The sequence below is a fragment of the Acomys minous genome (genome assembly GCF_964271855.1).
Source record: "Acomys minous genome assembly, chromosome: 11".
NCBI classification, from domain to species: Eukaryota; Metazoa; Chordata; class Mammalia; order Rodentia; family Muridae; genus Acomys; species Acomys minous.
The window spans coordinates 35,216,115-35,235,420 of record NC_140492.1 but is presented as its reverse complement, the minus strand read 5'-3'; the positions used below and the strand labels follow the sequence as shown (position 1 = coordinate 35,235,420).

The following is a 19,306-nucleotide window of genomic DNA, read 5'->3' as shown; positions in this document are numbered from 1 at the left end:
ATGGTTTAAAAAAATTCCTTTTTAAAAGAGTAAAATATGCCAAGTTTAGCAATACTTATTAAGAACTACAGCCTACAGAATTATTTAGTGAAAATATAATTTAAAATTCAGGCATTCTAGTGAGGGAACAAACCCTTATGTGGATATTTCCCATATAAGGGTTTATGTGGCATTTAAAAATATACTAAAACTCCTGGTAAGTGAAGACTTTCATGGGTTATGCCTTTTGGAGAGATGGAAGGACATTCTCCTGGGACTCTAGTTCAGAGAAATATAGGAGATGGGGAAATAGGAAGATGCAGAGGGTCCTAGAAACCTAAACCTACAAGAAGAACATCATGATGGGTGGCTCGGGGCCCAGGGGGGTCTGCTCAAAGTATCACACTAATGAAGGACAATACAAGTAGTAAACATCAAACCCCTACTCTGATCTACCCAATGGACAGGACATTCTCCACAGTTATGTGGAGAGCATGGACTGACTCTGATATGAACTCTGGTGCCGCAGAGTGGCGGGGAGGCTTGGTGGCACTCAAAGAAAGAATAAGCAGGCTACCATGATGAGACTTGATAGCCTATGACCATATAGTGGGGGAGGAGGTCACCTTTGGTCGTAGATCTTGGGGAGGGGAATAGGGTGAAAGAAGGGGGGAGGGAGGAATGGGAGGATACAAATGATGGGATAACAATTGAGTTGTAATCTGAATAAATAAATTAAAAAATAAAGAAAATATACTAAACCTTGAGAAAACATCCAAAGGACTCACACAAAGTACCTTGTGTTTGTGTGCTCATTAGTGAGCAATATGTCTTTTTTAAATTATACTTCATTGTTCTATATTATACTATAATCACATATATTTGTATATATGCATGTATAGCTTATAGGCTAAACTCCACATATGAGGAAGAACATGTGAACAGTGAATATGTGGTTTTTTTCCTTTCTGACATTGGGTGTCCTTTCTCAATATTATTCAAACTCTATCCATTTTCCAGAAAATACTGTTATTGAACTTTTTCTTTAGAACTTATTAGGATTCTATATTGGAAACATGTAGTCTGGGGTTTTTTATTTTGTTTCTGTGTCTACGTTTTTTACTGTATATATTCGGTGCATAGTGTCTATTTTCATATAGGCAAATTTTCTCAAGTTTATCATGTACTTTGATCCTATTAACATCTCATATTTTCTTTCATTCCTCTTTCTTCCTATTTTCTCTCTTTGTACTAATCTTCTCTTCTAGTCCCGTTTTTATTTCTCTCATACAGATACATACACACACACACACACACACACACACACACACACACACACACGTGGCTTTATGCATCTGTAAGAATCCTAAGGCTCTCTATATGTCTCATGTGTCCTTTTCCCAGTGTTTGTTATTTTCTTGTCACCTAACGTTACCCTTTCTCGCTCTCCTTTCTAAATTTTATACTTCATATATATTCAATTTTTATATATAACCATACATTCATATACTATACCTATTTTTCTTTCTGATTTTGAGTGGCCTCACTTAATGGTATACATTCTAAATTCATCCATTTCTGCAACAGCTGAACATGCATGTATTTTGTATCCTTGCCACACTTTCAGTATGCATTATCTGTTAATAGACATCTATGTTGGTTCTATTTCATTGCTATCATAAATAGATCATCAATAAAAGTTTCTAATAAAAGAAAAATAATCTAAGGTACACAAATGAAAGAACATGTATGTTGTTTTGTCTATATCTGGCTTAGTTGCTTGCTGTGATGATCGACAATTGCATTCAAGTACAGAACATAGCTTCATTCTTTGTTATATCTGATGAAAACTCCTTTGTGTATATAAACCACATTTTCCGTATTCACCTGTTGACAAACATCTAGGCTGATTCCATGACATGGCTCCTGCAATAAATAGAGATGTGCAGCTATCCTTGTAGGAAATTGACTTCGAGCTCTCTGGGTATAAATACTTAAGTGGTCTACTTTGGGTGGCTGCTACTTCTATTTTAGTTTTTGAGGAGCTTCTACACTGATTTCCATAGTGACTAGAGCAATTTCATCCCAAGAACAGTATAAGGATTCCCTTTTTCTCCCCATCCTCACTACTATTTAAAGAGAGAGAGAGAGAGATAGACAAAACACATTTTGCATCAGGAAATGCATAGAAGCTAACAAGGGACTGTTAGGGTTTATAGAGCCGTGCTGGGATGTCAACTTGAAAAAGGGTAGACTTATATGGAATACTACTCAGCTATTAAAAACAAGGAATTTCTGAAATTTGTGGACAAAGATTGAAATAGAAATAATCATAATGAGTGAGTTCACCCAGAAGCAGAAAGAGTCAAATGGTATATACTCACTTATATCTGGACACTAGCCTAAGGGACATGTCCCATGAAAGTCTTCACTTACCAGGAAAGTGGGACAGAGATGAGGATATCCTATTGGGACTCTAGGTGAGAGAAGCATGGGACAATAGGGAAATAAAAGGATTCAGAGGGTCCTAGAAACCTACAAGAAGAACAGTATGATGGGCAGATCTGGGACCAGGGGACCTGCTCAAACTATGGCACCTTCAAACCCCTACCCAGATCTAGCCAATGGACAGGACATTCTCCACAATTGAGTGGAGAGTGGGGTCTGACTTTCACATGAACTCTAGTGCCCCATATTTGACCACGTCCCCTGGATGGGGAGGCCTGGTGGCACTCAGATGAAGGATAGCAGGTTACCAAGAAGAGACATGATACCCTATGATCATATACAGAGGGAGGAGGTCCCCCTCAGTCAGAGTCATAGGGGAGAGAAGTAAGGGGAAAATGGGAGGGAGGGAGGAATGGGAGGATACAAGGGATGGGATAACAATTGAGATGTAACATGAATAAATTAATAAAATATATTAAAAAAAGAAAAGGAGTGGACTTGTTATGGTCAATTTTTATAGTCATCTTAGTTTGACTAGGAAGCACTTAGATCCTTGGAAAAGCATATCTTCAGGTGTGTCACTGGGGTGTTTTCAGAAAGACCTGCCTTAAATGTGGGCAGTATCTCCCCCACTCCTTGAGCTGAGGGGCTAGAATGAACAAAAAGAACAAAAGAAGAAAGAAATCTGTGCATAAGTCTTTTGCTTTTTCTTTGCTGATCTGTCATGATATGTGCAGCTTCTCACAGGCTGCCATGTGTTAGCCTTTACAATGGGCTCCGTCCTCTGAAGGGTCAGTGAGAATTAACCTGTCCTCCCCCAGGTTGCTGCCTGTCAGGTATTTGGTCACAGAAGTGAGGAAAATGACCTAAGCATTCAATACTAAATATGAAGTCACCCAGTAATGGCATGAAGGTGTCAATCCATACCTTGCTATTATTTATCACCTTCTAGACTGGAGGCTAGTGGATCCTAAGCTAAGGATTGCTTGTCACGATTATGACGGTTTGTTACTGAAAATGACCTAGAGCAGTATATTTAGTAGCTCCCTTTATAGTCTCAAAGGCTCACCAACATTCTGTAGCTGAAACCAACAGTTTTCCACCTGTTTTAATAAACAAAATTGCTTCTCATAAGGTGGCTATTTTTTACTTACATACCATACATACTACATTAGTTCTTGAAAAATAGCTTCTACCGGAAGGAGTTTCTTACTCTACCTTCACTAGCTATGTGTCTTCCATACTCTGTACCAACACTCTTGATGACTAATAGCCAAGTAAATTTTGTTCCATGTTTCTCTTCACTTCGTTTTTTTAAAATTTAGGGGTGATCCTGATGCTCTTGGAGAAATGCTGTAGAATAAAACATGGCATCCAGTGACAGGAGCAACTGAGTATAAACTAGAAAGGAATGTGTACACTTATGAAAACAATAACAGTTCTTAGTCTATATTTACTTAAGAGGAAATGAATGGTGTAAAACAAAACCAAACCAACCAATCAACCAACCACAGAACCCCAAACAAACCTCATTTTCTGCAGTTGCAGTGAGACATGTCATCTATATCCATGAGCCACACAGTATTCAGTAATGTTTTTTCTTCCTACTAGAAATTTCCATACAGGCAAAAGAATTATTCTTGTCAGGTAATGTCATGTAGACAATAGAAATAATTGCTAATGACGTCCAGTTCTATCATGCCTTTCACTATGAGAAGTGGAATGCATCGACTGCATTATATAATTTCAACAACATAGGCTTTTTTATCTTTGAATATTTTATTTAAGAATTATATAATTTTTAAAAGTGTATGTACATGCACCCCTTTCTGTCTGTTTATGTGGTATGTACACGTGAGTGGAGGCCAGAGGCATTGGATCCCTTGTAGCTGGGGTTACAGGCACCTGTGAATCGCCTGACATGGGTGGTGGGAAACAATCGCACTTCCTCTGATTAGTGTTTGATAATTTCATATGTGCATATAACTTGTTTATCTCAATTCCACCTTCTATTCCCCACCTGCTCACCTCCTTTCAGACTCCTCACTCAGAACTTTTCCTTTTTCACTTTAAGACTAGCTTTCTAGAGTTTGGATTGCATTCATATTTGTCTGAATAATATAATAATTATGATATTAATAATTACATTAAAAGCATATGTTTTGAGATTATGTTTTATTTACTGCTTTTCAGTGGGAGCCACTCATTTTTTGTGCAAGAACTAAATTCTAGTTCTCTACAAGGAACATCAAAGGCTCTTACCCTCTGAGCTGTCTTTCCAGGCACATACATGCCTGGTTTTTAACATGGGTTTTAGGGATACAAACTGAGCTCCCCTAAACTTGCAACTAAAGCATTTTATGGCTGAACCATATCCCTAGGCCTTATTTAGATAAAAACATGCTGTGTAAATAATATATAAATATATACTACATGTAAGGCAGCATACACATAATAAATAACTTTTATATGTTTATTAATGTGCTAGTCATTGTCCTAAGGACACTCATTTTTATTTATTTTTATTTGTTTTATTTTATTTTGGTGTAATAACTATTTTTCTTTTTTATTATTTAATTAATTTATTCAGGTTACACAACTCAATTGTTATTCCATCACTTGTATCCTCTTGTTCCTCCCTCCTTCCCACTTTCACCCTATTCCCCTCCCCTAGGTCTAAGACCGAGGGGGACCTCCTCCCCCACTATATGGTCATAGGCTATCAAGTCTCATCTTGGTAGTCTGCTTATTCTTTCTTTGAGTGCCATCAGCCTCCCCACCAAGGGGAGGTGGTCAAATATGGAGCACCAGAGTTCATGTCAGAGTTAGTCCCCACTCTCCACATAACTGTGGAGAATCTCCTGTCCATTGGCTAGATCAGAGTAGGGGTTTGATGTTTACTACTGGTATTGTCCTTGGTTAGTGCAACAGTTGAAGCAAACTGCCCCGGCCCCGATCCACCCATCACAACATTCTTATAGGTTTCTAGTACCTTCTGGGTCCTTCTATTTCCCCATTCTCCTATATTTCTCTTACACAGAGTCTCAGTAGGATTTCCTAACATCTATCCCAATCTCCTGGTAAGTGAAGACTTTTGTGGGACATGCCTTTTGGCCTAGTGTCCAATTATAAGTGAGTATATACCATTTGACTCTTTCTGCTTCTTGGTTAACTCACTCAGTATGATCATTTCTAGTTCCATCCATTTGTCCACAAATTTTGGGATTTCCTTGTTTATAATAGCAGAGTGGTATTCCATAGTGTAAATATACCACAGTTTCTTTATCCATTCTTCAACTGAGGGACTTTTAGGTTGTTTCCAGGTTCCAGTTATTATGAATAAGGCTGCTATGAACATGGTTGGGCATATGTCCTTGTTGTGTGGTGGAGCTGAATGTATTCCATGGAGTGGAATAGCTGGGTCCTATTCCCAGTTTTCTGAGAAAGCGCCAGATAGATTTCTAAAGTGGTTGTACAAGTTAGGACACTCTTTTTTTTTTTTTGGTTTTTCGAGACAGGGTCTCTCTGTGTAGCCTTGTCTGTCCTGGACTCAATTTGTAGAGCAGGCTGGCCTCAAACTCACAGCAATCCACCAGCCTCTGCCTCTCGAGTGCTGGGATTAAAGGTGTGTGCCGCCATGCCTGGCAGGACACTCATTTTTAAACTAATTTCATCCTCATAGCATTCCTATAATGAATGCAATTATCACATTGGTTTAACATGAGAACTCACTGATGTATTGAGGGTTTAAGTGGCAAGAGTCAGGGCTTGAACAACAACTTTCAGAGCTCAAATACTTGTCCATCTTGATGAAGCTTGAAATAACACTGAAGTCTCCATCAGTCATTTGGAAAGCATAGACAGTCACCCTAACCCTTTATGTCCTCCTACAGAAACGTTCTGAAAAGGAATTACAGCCTATGTGCTTCTGTAGCTACCAAAGAGAGTTTATATAACTAGTAAGTGCCTACTTACAGTGAGGAAAACAGCTGGTAACATCTTGAGGTTTTTCTTCTTCCACATCCTAAACTATGATAATCATTCTAAGACTATTGTACACTGATTTTTTATTTATTTATCTATTTATTTATTTATTTATTTTTGAGACAGGGCCTTGGCTGTCCTGGACCCACTTTGTAGACCAGGCTGGCCTTGAACTCACAGCGATCCACTTCCTTCTGCCTCTCTAGTGCTGGGATTAAAGGCGTGCATCACCATGCCCAGCATTGTATAGGATTTTTAAAAGTAATTTTCGTCATCTTCTCATATGACACTTAAGCAATCAGAATTTCACACTTGTAAATTTACTTGTAAGGGGCACATGTGAGAACTTATAAGAGGGGTAATGCAAAAATATTTTTTTTTCACCTCCTCTGGGGAAGGCATTGGAGATGCTGTCACATCCTGAATCTTTTAAGAGCTCTAAAAGGTCATCAGGAAACCCTGCATTTCCCAGTGGTGAGAAGATGTTGTGCTTCTGGCTTCAAAATTGTCTTTGGTTGCATAAGTGATGTGTTATAAAGTTGTCCAGTTTTCTGTATCATCGCACCAGGAGAGAATTGCCAGTAACTTTAAAATAAAACAAATATATATATAGTATTTATTCAGTATACCCTAGTATGGTAGACTAGAGATTGGAGAAAACCACACTGAAATTAACACACAGTATTAGCTATCCTTCTCTATACCCTGTCCTCCCATCTGCTACCTAATTTAACCCTTCCTCTTTTACCTTCTTACTAATTACATTCTCTATTTCAGTGAAATCCTCCCACACCATGACTTCTTTTCTTAATTTTTTTCCTTCTTCGTGTACTTTAATTTAAACACATATATCTAAAGATTGAAAGCTAACATCCACATACGAGGGAAAACACATGGATTTTTGTCTTTCTAGATCGGGGTTACTTCACTCAGAATGAGTATTTCCAGCTCCATCTTTTTACCTAAGAGTCCCATATTCTTACTCTGCTTTACAGTTGAACACTACATCCAATATACATGTATGTTGAATCTAATGGACATGGACATATATTGTGTACATGAACCATATTTCATTATCCATTCACCAGTTGGTTGACATGTAGGTTGTTTGCTCTTCCTGACTATTGTACATTGAGCAGAAAGGAGTGCTGATGGCAAAATATCTTGTAGGACAGTAGGATATACAGTCCTATATTCAGGAGTGCTATTGCTGTATCATATGGTAGACGTAGCTTGAGAAACATCCACATTGACTTCCACAGCAGCTGCACCGGTTTGTATGCTCACCAACAGTCGACAGGTGTTCCTGGCTCCCGTGTCCCCACATCCACACCATCATTGGCTGCCATTTGCTTTATTGTTCTTAGTCATTCAGACTGGGTTCAGATCCAATCTTGAGGAAGTTTTAGTTTAATGGTTTGCTTTCTTTTGTTTGGGGATGCTCTGTGGATAACCTATAAAGTGTCATGTAGCTCCTGCACAGAGGTTTTGAAGCACAAGCTCTTCCCTCCGCCTGCTAGCTTGCTCTTATCCTGGGTAACATATTCCCTTTTAAAAAAATCTGTCTTTATTTCTATTTCTAGCCACACTCTCCTGTTCTAATTCGTTGCCCTTGGACATAAGAACCCTGGGACACTCTGGCAGTTGCCTTACAGACTCAGACCTCTACTTATAAAGCCATCTACATAGTTATTTATGACGAACTTTTAATTATAATGAGAAAACAATTGCTAAATGCATCATGCATAATTAGATCACTGTTTACCTTCTTCCCACCTGGAGAAGTTACTATTTATGTTCAAATCTCTGCTGCAACTTTTACAAGATGTTTAATTTCTCTTTCTCAGTCCAGTTTAGCTAAGTGTGCTCTCTGAAAGCCGTCTGTGCAAAGAACCGCAAAAAGCCCACATTGTGTCAGAGCGCGGCTTCCACTGTGCTTTGACCTACAAAGCAGAAGATTGAGTGCCGAGCAGAGACTTACGCGATCCAGGGCTGGTTTCTTACTCATGTTCTTAAGTGGCCCAGCTGCCCAACGGGGCATGCATTCCACCCTGAGGGAATGGCTCTCAGGAGGAGAGGAAAAGAGGTACCAGACCAGCCAGGTTCTAATTAGGGAGGAAACACACCTATAAAACAGCCCCAGTCAATGCCAAGATGAAATGCTGATTCACACGGAGACTCAGCTAAGTTAGCAAATGGTCTAAGTCTGTGTAGATTTTTTTCTTCTCAAGAAGAAAATGATTCTTTGACAAATCCTTCAAAAGATTTGACCACGTCTTTAAATAGAACCAAAATAAGTGGCATAATCTATAATAATAAACAAGATTTCTAGGTACTGGGTATGTTTTTAGTGAGAATTTAAATATGTACCATTTATATTTTTAAGATTCAAACTTATTCAAATGATAGATAAAGAGAAGTTTTTATGTTAATAAAGAAGCCTTCTCTGAGGTCAAAGGGTAAAGCATATGAAAGATTATGAATAGACGCACATAAATGGATGAAAGATTATTTAAAGGCTCTTTTGAGATTTTTTTTAAAAAAATGTCTTTCTGGCAGACAAGAAAAAATTGAGAACCTGCTCAAGAGTTTGCTATCAAATGTGCTCAGCAGCCGCTTTCTTCCCTTTATAATGTGCCTCCTGTCTATACAATGGCGGCGTGTTCAACTCTAATACCGAGCAGAAGATCTACTTCTGCGGGACCAGGTGCTTACTTTCTGAGCTTCAGGCTGCCTGGAGACCCTCACCACCCCAAATTTACAAGTGTTGGCACACATGACTCTGTGCATGCCTTCTTGCAGAAGAGAGTCTACAGTGTTTAATGTTCTCTTAGATTTCAGTGTTGGGCGTGGGGATGGAGGCTAATGAACCACCGCATTTTCAGTTAGATCAGATGAGTCTCACTTTCCTCCAAAAGTGACTTGCCCATAGGATTCTTTTATCTCATAAACTGCACAGACGTTTCTCAAGCCTAATGTTTGTAGATTTTAATAACTTCAATTTAGTGTATGTTCCTATTCTGATTTTTAAATTTTTCCAAATAATATTTTGAAGCTCTCTTTCTTAATTTTAAATAATTTCCCCACTTTTGGGGTACTTTTTGATTTATCAGAGTATGTACCTGCTCTTATAAGCCCATTGACTTTGAAAAATAAACCAGCTGACAAAATACAACTTGGGTCTTGATCTGGCTTTTGCATTGCTTATAAAGTATATCCTATATGGTGTTTTATAAAAAAAGCGAACCTGGAACTACCAGTACTGCAAATATTTTATGGGAGGCATTTCTTGTTAATGGATTAGCAGGATAGTCACAGAGGTTACCTTCCTTGTGCACTGAAGGCTCGGTGTACTGCTGTTCTGTCTGTGACCCAGCCTCTCAGTGCTTCTCTCACCAGAGGTAGTGGTAATCATGGTGGCCTGCCTAGACCTGCCTGAGTTTGCAACTTAGCTTCTCTTTTCTCCTAGGCCATTTTTCTGGATTTTCCTCTAAACGCTTCAGCAGCCAAAACATTAGAGAAAGAGATTTTTTAGAAAAAATGACCTCTTGATTAGGGACTGAAGTGGGTGGGTCAGGGGCTGAACTCATAGCAAGGAAGGAACAAATTGGCAGTTAGTACTACAGGGGAAGGGGGACCTTTTGTGCTACAGTACATTTGAGTGGACTATTTGGAACGTCTCCTCACGTATTTTATCTATTTCCGTTCTCTTCAATTCTTGACATAAGCACGCAGATGGACACACCCACCTGTAATTCATCCTGGGTAATTGGCAAGATTTGCAACTGCAAAATACATAGCAGCTATACCCCTCGATGGAATAACAGGAGTTTTTCATCGTGAAGACTACTTATAAAATGAATTGTGCAAGGTGTATTTAGACTAAATATGATGATAGTTTATTAAATAAGGGATTTTTGGTATATTCTTTAGAAAATTAATAATCATCACCACGGGTAGTTGGTGTGCTGGAAATGACTGGGTTTGAAGTGTTCCAGGGCACAGTAATGGCCTACACTTCTTCTAGCCTTGAAGCATGCTTGAAAATATGAAGAAACCATTTACTGCTGTTTGATCACATTCAAAATTCAATGTATACTTTAACAGTATTGATTTCCCTTGGTACCCTGAATTCATGTTAAATTTCCTCATCATATTTTTTAACTCCATTTAAACCTGTCACCTAGTCATAATTATTAATGTTATTTCTTTTCTGAAGTCTCTGTATGGGTCCAGAGCTGAGAACATCATCATCACCAGGCACAAGATTTCCTGTGGCTTCAAACTTATCACTACTAGCCTAATTTGAACACCTAAAGTGTATACTTATAAAAAATCTTTTAGATATGATAACAGTACATATAATATTTCCCCTAACTTCATATTAGGTAGCATTTTACATGGAGGAGAGAAAGGAAAATCTTGCCATTTGTTATGCAGGCTATGGAGCCATTTTAATATTTTTTTTTTCAGGACTGTGAGTCCTTTGTCAGAAAAATAGTACACTTGAAATGTTAGTGGCTTACACAAAGCTGGGTTGTGAATTCATTTCCTTGTAGCTAACCAATGAACAGGGATATGGCTGTAGAAAGGTTTGGATCTTTGAATTTAAGAATTATTAAAATATCTTTCTGAGAAAATAAATACGTTATATACTCAGAAACTGCACAGCTGTGTCTGAATCACTTTTTGCTTAGATTTTACAGTTATTCAGTTCCAGGTAAGCAGAGTCTAAGCAGACTGGCCACCCATGCCACACAATGAAGAGACTCTGAAAGGCAAAGAAGAGTCATAGTCATGGTGCAGACAGACAAACTGAGGTGCCACTCTGGAGTGACACCTGTTTCTAAGATTAACCACAGAGGAAATGTTACGCAGACTTTCAATGCTTACTTTTTTTCTGAATTTCCTATTTTAAAGTTCCACTTGCTCCCATGTGTTATGTGGCATTGGCCAATGTATCCTAGTGTTTTTCTCTATCTTAGACTCAGAAAAATAACCGTTTAAAATGACCTGTCTAGAAATAAGAAATTCAACAAATGATTGACTGTTGTTACACAAATACTGACAAGCCTGCCAATTTTTTGGGTCCCGTGATCCAGTGATTGTTCTAACAATGAAGTTAAGTTAGGAATAAATACTATAAGAAATACTGTTGCTTAACAGCAGGGTGTGCCGCAAAGACAAAGGATCAATACTTCTAAACAAAACATACTTGCACATCTCATTTGAATTTGATTAACAGGAACCAAGTTAACATCAGCACTCGAAGAGGTTTGGTAATTCATCAAAGACACAGGAAATGTTTTGAGAGACCGTCCATTTCTGTGGCATATAGTCAATCAGTAGACGTCCAGCAGGCACCGTCCTTCAGCTGGTTCTGAGCGTGTGCTGAGAGGAAGTGATGGGGAAGGAACATGCTTCCTGTCCTAGGGTTGATACACTAACCTTGAAGGAACACACATGTGGATATTGCACGACAAAGGAATATGTCAGGTAGTAAATATATGAAATAGTAAGAACGTCATGTGATGACTGCATTCCTCCTCTCAATGGAAGATTATGAAGGAAATTCTTGGGAAACGGGCTGAAGTTGAATGAGAGGAAATGCAAATTGCCTTTGAAACTGTGGTGGGCCTCGCTGCTGCTAGGTGTGAAACTGCACAGGGACCTCTTATGAGAGGGTTTTCAGTCAGGAAGAGCGAGCTGAGTTAATTTCAGTTTGAAGGGAACAGGAACAAGTTGAGATCTATCAATGTTTTAAGCAGCAATTTTGTTTCACCTGCTTTGTATGTAAGTCATGAAAACTAAATGGAGTTTTTTTTTTTTTCTCCTACAAAAGCTAGAGGCAAGTTAGGCATAAAGCCTAGAAGAAGGGAGTGTGAGGGCGCTTCCTCAGATCCTTCTCTGGAAGGGAGATTGTGTGTCTGTGCTGTGGAATATCATCTTCCTTTTCGCATTCCCAGTGGCTAAATGACAAGGCTAGGACTGCCAAATAACTCAACTCACCATTAGACCTCATAATATCATTTCTGCCAGCTGTATCCAAATTCACCAGATTGCCACTAATATTAGGAATAAACCACTAAAGTACTAGTTGTGTTTATCTACTCAGTGCTAATCACTTAGATATTAAATATATAAACTAAAGCTACATAAAAATTATAGTGTGAATTAATTTTTCAGAAAGAAACCAAACATACATCAAGTTTTACAGAGCTGACAGAATCACTTCAACTTTAGAGAAGTTAGAAAGTTGCAAGTCTAAACCAAATATCTTGTTATCTTGGCCAGGAACTCTTCTCCACCCCACATTTCCTTGCTTTAATTTGTTGCCTTTTTCTGCTTGTGGTATGAGCTTTCAATTACAAAATATCAAACTATATTCAAAAGAGGGTGTAGAAAAAGCTAGCCATTGGCGCAGCATGGAGAAGCTCACAAGGAAGGACAGAGAGCCGCAGCGGGTGGCAGAGGTTGGGAGTGACGGAAGCAGTAATTACAGAAGTCACAGGGAGCTACCCTACCCAACTGGGTGAATGCTACAGTCAGCACAGGATGACTGCTCCCTACCAGGGTGGGTGCCGCAGGGTTTGTGGTCAGGTTCTACACGGCAGTATGACTTCTTCCAGTTTAGAGTTCTTGGCTTGCACCGCTTACAGGGTGACTGGAGTGTGCAGGACTCATTTATTAGTTTTTCAAAATGCATTTGTAGACCTGATAGATGTCTCTGAGAGACGTCAGGGGCTCTACACTTCAGTGATAGCGTATAATTGGGGTTTCCTAACTGGATCCGTAGCTCGGCCAAAATCCAACCGCCATTAGTGAGCTTCTGACTGGTGCAGCATGCCTTGCCCTTCCAGGTTCCTTGTCACAATGGTGTCAACAGTGTTGTCTTGCAACTTGTTGGAAACTATGTCAGCATTTAAATGACATTCCGTAATCTGAAACTGGAGTTCATTTTCATTAGGAATATCCTTCCATGGTGCAAGGAAGACCTGGCGCTCCATTTTGCCGTCTTCTACAAAAAGCACATTGAGTGGGATGACATAGCAGAAGTAGAAGGCATCAGTACTGGACAGCTTGCTTGGCAGTGACCTTGTCGAGGGCATTTGAGGAAGTCTGGCAGTAGGACAATCCTTGGTCCTGTCATCGAGGCCTGCAGCCTTCACACCTTCTACTCCTGCTGTCATCAGCAACGGTCTGAATGACCTGTCTGAGCTTTCCACTGGGACAGGCGTGGCAACTGGTGGATACGTGGCTCCTAAGGCCATTGGCTACCTGCGATAAAGGCTAAAAGGCTTGGAGATCTCAGGGACATTCACACACTGCCAAGGGTACATCTACATGGACATGAACTTCACCAACAAAGCTCTGCAGCATATGGCAGACTTTGCCATCCAGGTCCACAAGACTAGCTTCGGTGTCATCCCAAGTACTCCCCTGGCTATACATACTCCACTCACACCAACGCTGAGCATCGATGCTCAACAACTTGGGCCCGTTCATGAAGACGGAACCTCTGAATAACTAGCAGGTGGCTGTTAAAAACAATATTGATGTCTTCTACTTCAGCTGCCAGTAATTCTTTATTGTCCATTCTACGTGTGACCTAATATTCTTAGATAAATCCTTCTGGGATAGAAAACAGACCCTTACCTTCTAACAGCAGAAGAGCTAAGAACACTATAACATGTGAGGCCTATGGCATGTCCTCCACATTGCTGTAACTGCCTGTCCAATGCTACTGATGCACTCAAAAAGTGTCTTGGTTTATAACTTTTCATGAGGGCCCTGGGGAGATGGCTTACAGGTTGAAGTACTTGCTGCTTTTGCAGAGGACCTAAGTTCAATTCTCAGTACCCACACGGCACTCACAATCCTCTGTAACTCTAGTTGCAGAGTTACATATAAGTAAATAAACCCTAAAAACCACTTCATTAAATCACTGCCATGTTGGAACATGGAATTTGGGCAACCTAAGCATGTGGTTCCGGTCCACATACATCAAAGTATACATCAATTAACAGTATACTTACTGTTTTTATGTATGATTTTATGTATTAAAAATAATTAAAAGACAAGAGGAAAATATAAGAATAATTGAAAGAATAGTTGGCATTATGTTAAGAAGAGTAAACAAATGCATATCTTGAGACTTTTGAAAAGTTAGGATTCCCAGCCTTGCCAAATGTTCCATTACCTGCTCAGTGTGCCAGCTCTCTTGGATATACTTAAAGCATTGGCATAATTCATGCCATTACTATCATTATGATAAATACACAAGAATTATGATTAAAAACATCAAGAGTCGGCTGGCCAATGCCTCTAGTCCCAATACTCAGGAGGCAGAGGCAGACGGATCTCTGTTTGAGGCCATCTGGTCTACAGAGTGAGCCCTAAGACAGCCAGGGCTGTTGCACAGAGAAACTCTGTCTTGAACTCACCACCCACAACAACAACAACAACAACAACACAGGGAAAAAAAACCCATCAAGAGTCAAGTACAAGGTAGGTCTGTATCATTTGGGTACAGTGGAGTATGACAGCTTCAGACCAGAATGACAGGAAGCAAAGATTTGTACTAATGGCGCTATGAATAACTCATGAAAATTTTACTAAATTCTTAAAGTTTAGAAAGAGGTACTATATTTTATTTCATAATTTTGGTCATATTACTAATTTTAGAAAGGACTGAATGTTAATTTTCTATCTCAAAATTTTCTTCGAAACTTTTTCTGGCTTTTCTTCAAATCATTTTCCTTTAGTCAAAGGGGACTTTAATTAAATCTCTAAAGACATATCCAATTACTCTTCCCGTCAACATACTTAATTTTCAGTTCTCTTTTGTGGTCCATTCCAAGCGTCAAGGTGGCTCTAGTTCTCGGTTACCTAAGCTCCATGCTAAGTAGGCACTTGGAAAGCAAATCCTTTCCCCTTCTTTGATGCTATTTTCACAGCGCTAGATATAACTGTGCTTGCTGTACTACAGAGTCACTTACATTTCTTTTCAACCCCTTTTAGAAGTATTCATCTTTAAAAGAGTTATATTGGTCTATGTGGTCGTAGAGAAGTGTAGCCGGGATACCTACCAGCAGGAATCCTCGGGGGCAGAGATCCTCCAGCTGTCACTGGATGTGGTGCTTGGATGCTATTTAAAAACCCAGCCCTCAGGAAGCTGGGGCAGAAAGCTTCTACCCCAATTGCTGGAAACGATCCTTGGAAGAAACAAAAATTGCCGTTAATCAAAGTCTTATCCATGAAAAAGTTAATGATCATTTACGTGCAATTAAGCCTCAAGCCAATAATGGCAATAAATATTTCAAGAAAGTTATAAAATTAAATGATTGGGATATAGTTTTTTCTCATAAAAATTGTAAGATCATTCTATTATTGTTGAGAAGAGAGACCCTCTCAACTAATTAAAATTAAAGATTTAGAAGCAGGCAAGATCTTACTATGCAACCTTGTCTGGCCTGGAATTCTCTCTGTTGACCAGGTCGGCTAGTACTGGTATTAAAGTTATGCACCACTAAATCTGCATTTATTTCCAAGAGTAGGTCATGCAATGATGAGACAGACATGAATGCCAGTCACAGACATCATCTGCGATATCCACACCCACATGAAGGATAAATATACAGAAGGTTGCCCCAGTAGCATCCGAAACCCAGGCTGTGCCAAAAAGAACAGTGTTTTGCCCTGAGAGCATCAGTTCCAGTACCTGAGAAGAGCATAGCATTTTTTATATTTATTGCATGCTTTTAAAAATATTTATAAAACAACCAACGTAGGTCACTCTCCTTAACTCATCATACTTTTTTGTTAAGGGCATGATGAGAGTTTGCAAAAGCAGAAGCATTTTCCCCTCATTTTCTGAAGTAAAACAACAGTAAAGTGTTTGGAAAGTCATTGAGCAAATCATACAATCACAGAATATAAGGGTATTAGAGTAGAAAAGCACATTCATTAAGACCTGTGTCTAGCCAACTAACACACTTAGGTCTAGAGATGGGGAGCGATGTCACAGAGTTGGCAGGCTACAAGACAAACTCCACTGCGGAGTGAATATAAACAATGAACAAATCCCTATTTGGAGCTTACTATCCTCTGTATGTGAGTTGGAAAATAGCATTCTGAAATAAAACATTAAAAGTTGGCGTCTAGATGACTGGAAGACAATACAATCACTCATTAATAGCCACTCAACATTAATGAATGGACAACTCTGGTGATCCACATGGCCAATCTAAAGTGAAATGCTAGTTGTTTACCAAAAGTACATGCATCTTGTTTAGCAAGTCCCAACTCTGTGAAGAGACTTTACTCTGTCTTGTGGTTTGAGTATAAAATTTCTATAGGCTTCTGTCCTTGAACAATAAATAGGTCATTAGCTAGTTAACGGTGTTTTAAAAGATTATGGAACAAAATAAAGATAGAGTCTTGCTTGAGGAAGTGAATCACTGTGGGGGGAGCCTTGAGGATTTGAAGCTTGGCCCCAGTCCATGTCTACTCTGTTGAAATACTGTGATTAGAACTCCCTTCTACCATTTCAGTTGTGCCTCCTTCAATGAGGGACTGTGTCACCTCAAACTGTAAGCCAAAGTTAACTCTTCTTTCCTTGTTCCCTCCCAGGTATTTGCTCACACCAATAACACAAGTAGTAACTAATAAACTGTTTTCAACACAAAATCTTTATCAGAAGTAGGTTAAAGTTGGGAGCAGCTCTGTACTTTGGCCAGAACTCACAGCACAGCTGAAGTACTTTCAACATTAAGAGATGTGTCACAAGTACCCAGGAGTAGACCAGGGAGTACACTGTCAGAACTTCAAAGAATAGTGAAAAACACTTTTTTTTTCATGTGACTGCATAGAGTTTTCATCACTGATAACAAAGAGTTCCTATGTGTTAGGTCCCCCTCGGAAGGCATTTGCTACATTGCAGTGCTTTATCATTATCTGGAAAACACTAGTCACTAATGATGGCATTTCATTGAATGCCAGGTGGATGTAATCTTGTATATGCACACAGCATTCTTATTTAAAGTCAGAAAAGAAATGATGTTATTATAATGAAAAAATGATTGCAATAAGTACAGATTTTATGAATGCTATGTAAACTAAAATTGCAGATATTTTATGTATATATTTAAAATATGTATTAATAGACATATATTAAAAACTAAAATTTTAGCTGACAATGATTTATTAAAATCAACTAATAGAAAGATTGATCAAAGTATATTAAATCTCATGGAAAAGACTACCTATGTCACATAGAATAATGAATAAAATGATATAAATGAAATGACTATGAAAGCAACTTAAAACAAAGCTCTCTAGAGCAGTGATTCTGAGTAATACAAATACAGTGCACATTTAGAGATGTCTTGTGTTTACTATTTTTGAGAACACCATAAAAACCTACCAATTTAGAAAAGATGCTCATTATTTTAACTCCTTGAAAATAACTAAATACAAATACTACTTTATTGCTACGATTACATTGATTACTGTGCTGTTGTGACAGCTGTCATAGCTAATAGCAGCTTTCATGCCCCTAAACTTACTGCACCTTTCGTAATGTCTTTGTTATGTTTCGTTACTATGGTTAAAAAGTATTTCGTTTATCGTAGTGTCTGTTTCTCAAAGAACTGTTGCTTTTCAAAGAGCTAATGGGACCCCATAAAGGTGCTGTGCATGGATACATATTCAGCTGAGACCAGGCATTTTGTGATAATCGTATCTTATCATTTTTCTTCATTCATAGGGAATCAGATTTTAGGACTTGTTGTGGGTTGAATATGAAATGTTTGTTTTCACTGGTTTACTCCTCAGCTGGTTGGGTTATTAGGGAACTTTCTAGAAACTTTAGCAGGTGGTGCTTAGCTGGAGAAATTACATCACTTGGAGGATGTCTTTGGGGCTGGCTCTTTCTTTTGCCTACACACCAAGAGATAAAGAACAGCCTCTACTGTATGGCCCCAGTAACTTGACATTCTGTGTGAGCACATGGGGACAGGCTGAAATCTTTGAGCACAGACAAATTATTCCTGATTTACATTGTTTTCCTTGGGTATTTCACAGCCACAATAGAAGTAAGTAAGACAGGTTAGTTGATATAAAATGATGCTAGCAGGTTCAGACAATTGCTCCAGTTGTTCACCCTCTTGACTTTTATTTTAATTGTGAAACACATTAATAATTTATTCTATAACTGAACTCATCATGTCTAACATCTATAGCACAAGAACTGCCAATTTCTTTGAGTTTTGGTTTCAGTTATCCTAGTAGAGCAAACATTTATTAAATATTTATGCCATGAATACTTGTATTTCTGGCTTGTTAGTTTCTTGAGTCTTTCCTCAGAACAGTGGCTCTCAGGTTTAGTGGCACCCTAGAACATCATAAATTAGGACATGGGAAGTCATTATTGGTGCTTAATAGATAGAGGGTTGGGGGCATTGCAAATTGTAATGTACTTCCATCAAAAGGAAAATTATGTCTCCAATGCTAGTAGCTCCCTGAAAAAATAATATGCTGCAGTTAAGTATGATTATTGCAGAAGAGAGGGCAGAAAGATTATAAAAGTTAGGGGACTAGGATGTCTGTTGCCAGGCAATGTCTGGCAAGCTATACCCATGAAATCTTAAACATATAGTCACCTAAGTTAGACCTGCCTGACACTATAGATTGACATGGCAATATGGAAGGGGAACACTAAAGGAAGCCATGCCTAGAGGAAGAGCTGTAGGTAATGAGTTGCTGCTGGAAGAGGGAAATTGTCTTCTCCAGGGACAGACTTTCCAATAAGTTATCGATCCCAAATGGTCAGCCCCTAACACTTGTACTCCTAGGCATTACTACTAAATGAACTGGGCAGGTTTTGTGAGCACAT

At 38.8% G+C, this 19,306-nt stretch overlaps 1 protein-coding gene across 3 annotated transcripts in view; it reads right to left on the bottom strand.

The window, feature by feature from the left end:
- EPHA6 (EPH receptor A6) overlaps positions 1–19,306 on the bottom strand; it is an 896,620-nt gene that overhangs the window by 148,725 nt on the left and 728,589 nt on the right. For all 3 annotated transcript variants that reach the window (XM_084801064.1, XM_084801065.1, XM_084801067.1), the window contains one exon: positions 15,501–15,626. In XM_084801064.1, the coding sequence (XP_084657190.1) occupies positions 15,501–15,626 (126 nt within the window). The remainder of the gene's footprint in view (positions 1–15,500; positions 15,627–19,306) is intronic.